The 6,000-nt window shown below is 39.6% G+C and overlaps 1 protein-coding gene across 2 annotated transcripts in view; it reads right to left on the bottom strand.

The window, feature by feature from the left end:
* TARS1 (threonyl-tRNA synthetase 1) overlaps window positions 1-6,000 on the bottom strand; it is a 67,070-nt gene continuing 61,070 nt past the window's right edge. For both annotated transcript variants that reach the window (XM_087885632.1, XM_060688554.2), the window contains exons 15-19: window positions 5,870-5,970; window positions 5,329-5,433; window positions 4,350-4,422; window positions 2,932-3,046; window positions 1-473 (exon numbers count right to left, since the gene is read on the bottom strand). In XM_087885632.1, the coding sequence (XP_087741758.1) occupies window positions 325-473; window positions 2,932-3,046; window positions 4,350-4,422; window positions 5,329-5,433; window positions 5,870-5,970 (543 nt within the window). In that variant the 3' untranslated portion in view covers window positions 1-324. The remainder of the gene's footprint in view (window positions 474-2,931; window positions 3,047-4,349; window positions 4,423-5,328; window positions 5,434-5,869; window positions 5,971-6,000) is intronic.

The following is a 6,000-nucleotide window of genomic DNA, read 5'->3' as shown; positions in this document are numbered from 1 at the left end:
TTTGTCGAAAATCAGAAGGCATTTTTAACCAAATTTATTCTGTGAAGAAAAACACTGAAGAGGTTTGATCTGAATCCCTGATTAGCCTTTGTTCTCTGGATCTTAGATAGATCATTTCAGAAGCTTTTATCCAGTTGCTAATCAAAATAGTCCCCCTCATCATACAAAGATTTTTCAATTTCATCTCTATCTGAATTCTGAACCTATAAATGCGTTTGACTTATTTCAAAGACAGGATAGTGCAAAACGTTTATCCCTCAAAACTAACGTGGGAGAGAACGAGAAAGCTAGCTCTAATTGGAGGTAAAGAAGGAAAGGATTTGGTTAAAATTCTTCTTCAGCATTTTTGCTGTGGCCACACTTCAGCTGCAGCAGCCTTTCTACTGTTTCGGGCACAGTACGTTCACCATGAATCTTGTTGTCTCTCGTACGGATATTCACAGTCCCACAGGCCTTCTCTTTCTCACCAACAACTAAAAGGCAGATCGAGAGGAAGAAAGTGAAGAAAAACAAGACAACATCAGAAAAGTAGATGCAATACATTACTATAAAATACTCAAGAATGATGGTGCCTTTATTAGAAAATGATCATTGTCATGACCAATATAACGGTATGGAAAAATTATAGGGTTTCCTTCTATACCAGGGGTGTCAAACTCGATTTCATTGAGGGCCGCATTAGGGTTATGTTTTACCTCATGTGAGTGTGTGTGCGTGGTCAGGGTGGGCGTGGCCATCTTGAAATTCCTCATGTTGGGGGCACCTGTGGTGGCCTGAGCGCTCTGCTAGCGAAAATAGGCTCCCAAACTCAGTTTTCGGCCACGACAGCCTCCTGCAGCCCTCTGCAGTGAAAACAGAGCTCGGGGGGAGGAGGGGAGGAGGGGAACCGAGTATGCCCCCACGAGCTCCATTTTTCACTGTTAGAGGGCTGGAGGCCGTCGCAGCCAAAAATGGAGCCTGGGAGGGCTGCGCGTGGCCTCCCGAACTCCTTTTTCACTGGCAGAGGCACCGTGAGCTGGTCCTTCACTGTTTCTAGGGCAGCCCCGAGGGCCAGATCTAAGCACCCCGTGGGCCAGATCTGGCCCCTGGGCCTTGAGTTTGACACCACTGTTCTATACATTTCTAAATATGGTGTATGGAAAAAAGTCAGTCTTCGGCATCAAAATGAACTGTCTGAGGAGGATTCGTGGGGAACAGAGTAAGGAATCTATCAAGATAATTCATACAAAGGAGAAATACACTGTAAAATATTGACAATGGTCGTTTGAAAAAAAAGCACTGAAAATTAGAAGATTAAAAGTTGAATGAGATCAGAATTAGAAGTTTCTAAATTAGAAGATTAGAAGTTAAATGAGATCATTTAACGTAGTGTCTCTCAAACTTGGCAATGTTAAGATATGTGCAACTCCAATTCCAAAAATTTCCCAGGCAGAATTCTAGAAGTGGCAGACCATACATCTTAAGAAATGCCAAGTTTGAGAAACACTTTTAAATAATCTCATTAGAAGACTGGAAATAAAATTGTTTGCTTAAGGGGACAATGAACACTTTCTGGGCATTTTATCAGGAGCAGTTTCTATCAGAAATATTTGGAATTGCTCTGTTACTGTTTCTCTGCCCTCCTGACTCCTCTCTCTTCTTATGACAACTGCAATATAGATATGTGACTCAAAAGAAATCTACAGAACAGCATGCAGAAAAACCACTGCTATGACAGAAATAGCATCAACTGGATTTCATTACCAAATTAATAGCAGGAAATCGACAACTGTTTATTGTGCATTTAAAGGAGGTTTTGCATGCTATTTGCATTTCAAAGCATTTACACAAAAGCAAACTAGATGCAAATTCATGAAGTAGGACTGGCCTGTGTATAATTGCTCCCGTCTAGCAAATAAAGGCATGAGGAAGGTGTTAAAATAGAAAGGAAAAACCATATAGTAACAGAATAATAGACAGAATAACAGAGTTGGAAGGTACTTTGTAGGTCATCTAGTCAACCCCCCTACCCAGTAGGAGACCCTACACCATTTCTGATGGGGTGTGTATGTGTGTAACAATTGTGTTTGATGAGCTTTGCTGGCTGAGGAACTCTGGGAGTTGAAGTCCACAAGTCTTAAAGTTGCCAAGGTTACAATAGACCCGCCTGGACTATTGTAACGCTCTCTATATGGTCTCCCCTTGAGGAGCACCCGGAGGCTCCAACTGGCGCAGAGTGCGGCCGCGCAGATGGTAATGGGAGCGACATGGCGTTCCCGTGTAACACCCCTCCTGCGTGAGCTGCACTGGCTCCCGGTGGTCTTCTGGGTGCGCTTCAAGGTTTTGGTTACCACCTTTAAAGCACTCCATGGCTCAGGACCTGGGTACTTGTGGGACCGCCTACTACCACCAATAGCCTCCCACCAACCGGTACGCTCTCATAGAGAGGGGCTCCTCCGGGTGCCGTCAGCCAAACAATGTCAATTGGCAGCCCCCAGGAGGAGAGCCTCCTCTGTGGGGGCACCTACTATCTGGAACGAGCTCCCCCCCGGAGATACGGAGGATCCCGGATCTGCGCACCTTCCACCGCGCTCTAAAGACCTCTTTATTTCACCAGGCGGGCCTGGCCTAACTTTCTCCCTCTTTTTAAACAATTTTTAATATTTTTTAGTATTTTTAATATTTAAAGTTTAAATTTGTTTTAAATTGATTGGGGTTTTAATCTGTCTGGGCCAAACTATTTAATTCGATTTTATTTCTGCTTTTTAAATTTTGTATGTATGTATTTTATTGTTGGCTGTTCACCGCCCTGAGTCCTTTGGGAGTAGGGCGGTATATAAATCAAATAAAAGTAAAGTAAAAGTAAAGTAAGGTTGGAGACCCCTGCTTTAAAGCAGATATTGCTCAAATGGAGCTAGACACATACACACACTGCACAGAGACACTTTTTACCTAAAATAAAATTGTACTGGGCAAGCTGAGCATTTCTGATCTTCTTGTTCAGAGTGCAACCAGGGTCCACATCAACGTCTGCCATTAAACCAGCATCATGGAACTGTTGCTTCACCTTTGGGAGAATCAAATCAACAATGTTTTAGACAATGCTGGAGGGAAAGGCGGGGCTTTGCAGTTCTCCAAATCAAAAGAGCAAATTTTGCCCCAGAATATAACATTTGAATAGTCACAGAGTCTGTAATCAAATTAACATTTAGAAGTTAAGCCCTACAATATTTATATAGTAAGTATTCGGATAACATGTTTTTCAAAGATACTCAGTTAGATGCAGACATGAAAATAAATTGCGATTCTGATCTAGATACATTACTCAAGAACATAGCAATACATGCAATACATACATGTAGAAACACACATATAACTGCACAGTCATAAACAAAACAGTTTTCCTCCCATGCCATCACTGCTAAACAACTAATTCCCAAAACACTGTCTTATGCCCTAGGATATCAAACCATGTAGTAGGGTTGTATTATTATTATTATTAATTATTATTAGTATTATTAGTATTATTAGTATTAGTATTATTATCCTTCTTGTCTTTCCCATTACCTATTCCTTATGATTATCACTTGTTGTTTCTATCTTATGATTTATGTTGATTGCTTTTATTTAGTATCTTGTGACTATCACTGAGTGTTGTATCTTATGATTTATGATGATCGTATTATAATCATGATTTATCATTTGTTGCTTGTATATATACTGAGAGCTTATGCACCAGAGAAATTCCTTATGTGTCCAATCATACTAGGCCAATAAATATTCTATTCTATTCTATTCTATTCTATTCTATTCTATTCTATTCTATTCTATTCTATTCTATTCTATTCTATTCTATTCTATTCTATTCTATTCCACCTATTCTATTCTATTCCATTCCATTCCATTCCATTCCACTTATTCTACTCTATTCTACTCTACTCTACTCTACTCTATTCTATGCTATTCCTATTCCATCCAAAACCCAAGCAGAACAGTCTTTAATCACACTTAAATAGACAAATCTCCCAAAATATTTCTCTCTATTGGACAGCTAGCTTAGTTCCCCTTTGACAGATGTTCACTTTCAAAATAGATTTATAAATAAGGAGTTAAACATTGGCCATACATACAAAGAGTCCCTTTGCAATGCGAGTGATTTGCATCTGTTCTTGTGTGGGTTTTGTTTACGTGTCCTAAAAGGATTTTTGGACTTTAGTCTCTGACGACATAAAATCCATTTATGCTGCCCATAAAAAGCAAAGACTTTTTTTTCTCCAAGGAGCTTCCCATTCTCTTTTTGGATATGTTCACATCTTTAGGCATTCCTAAATTGACTTTGCCTATAGGACAAAATAAAAGTTAAAACTTACCTTTTGTGCATATTCATCACATGTTGGTCCAACTGGTATTACCATCACTTGCTGAGGAGATAACCAGAGTGGCCTTGGACAAAAGAGAAACAACAGACGTCACTGCTATATGTTTAGAGACAACAGCAAATTCCTGCTAACTTGGGGGGTGGGGGGTGGGGCTAGCAACAATGACCTTCTGCACTGCTATTAATCGTAAGCATTTCTTAGAAACTGTACACAGAATGGGCTTCAAAACTGTGCATCTCTTACAGCATGAGAAGAAAATAATTCTTCTTCGTAGCTCAGAATAGGTCAGATCCTGATTTAAGATTGCTATTATGGGGGAAATAGCAAGCAGGGACATTATATACACTACCTGGAATTGTATGGAGTACAATCTAAAAGTCTGTAGAGATTCTCAGTCATGGAAGGATTTATTGTCTGCAAGGAGTATAAATCCTTCCATTCCCCACTATCCTGTCAGAGCTGAAGAAGCTTCTTGTATGAGAAGCAAAACATCTTCAAAAGAAAAAACAAAAACAAAGTCCAGTTGCCTCTTAAAAAAGCACCTTGGGGAGTACAATATAATACTAATGATAACTGACAGTTGTGATTTCCTATTTTTGTGAACAGTCCTTGACTTATGACTACAATGAAGCCCAAAATTTCCGTTGATAAGCAAGACAGTTGTTAACTGAGTTGCACCCATTTTACATTTTTTTTTGCCACAGTTGTTAAGTGAATCTGGGTTTCCCCCATTGACTTTGCTTGTTGTAAGCCATTTGTGAAGGTTATACATGATTATCACATGTCCCCAGGACAATGCAACTGTCATAAATACATCCACTTGTCAATCACCCAAATTTTGATAACTTGAAATAGTAAGTGTGAAAACTAGTCACAAGTCCTGTTTTTTCAGTGCTGTTGTAACTTTGAATGGTCACTAAATGAATGGTTGTAAGTCGAGGACTACCTGTATAAAATAACAATACAATACCATTTGCCTCCATAGTTTTCAGTCAGGATAGCAATCATCCTCTCCACCGATCCCAAAATGGCACGATGTATAATCACCGGTCTTGTTTTGTCATTGCCATCGTGGCTAGAAGATAAAATTAAGTGTAATTTTCAAACCCGGTTAACTAGATTAGAATTATAAAATGCAGAATAAAATCACAGGATCTACTGTATTTTTCAGAGTATAAGACGCACCTTTTTTCCCAAAAAAAGAGGGTGAAAATCTGGGTGCGTCTTATACTACGAATGTAGCCCGCCCAACTTTTCAAATGGAAGTTTCAGAGGCTTTTTTTTCTGAAGCTGTTTCGGAGGCTTTCAGAGGCAGAAAAAAAAAGCAAAAAAAAAAAAAAAAAGCAAGGCACAGAGCACACAACCAAGGAACTTGTTGCTAAAATTCACTTCTGGAAACAGCTGATTTGGGGGTATTCAGGGAGGCCGATCCACCTGCCAATCAGCTTTTTTCTTATTTTCCTCTCTAAAAACTAAGGTGCGTTTTATACTCTGAAAGATACGGTACTTACCTCATGTATGTGAGGTTAAATCTCAGAGGGAGCTGGAAATCCAACTGGATAGTGGCACATTGATGGTACCTCCCGATGGCATCTTTGATCTGGATATCAATCTTTTGGGGGAGTAAAAAAAGGAAGAGGAT

The sequence above is a fragment of the Pantherophis guttatus genome, chromosome 2 (genome assembly GCF_059756535.1).
Source record: "Pantherophis guttatus breed Tessera chromosome 2, ASM5975653v1, whole genome shotgun sequence".
NCBI lineage: Eukaryota > Metazoa > Chordata > Lepidosauria > Squamata > Colubridae > Pantherophis > Pantherophis guttatus.
This window is presented reverse-complemented; position numbering and strand designations above follow the sequence as displayed.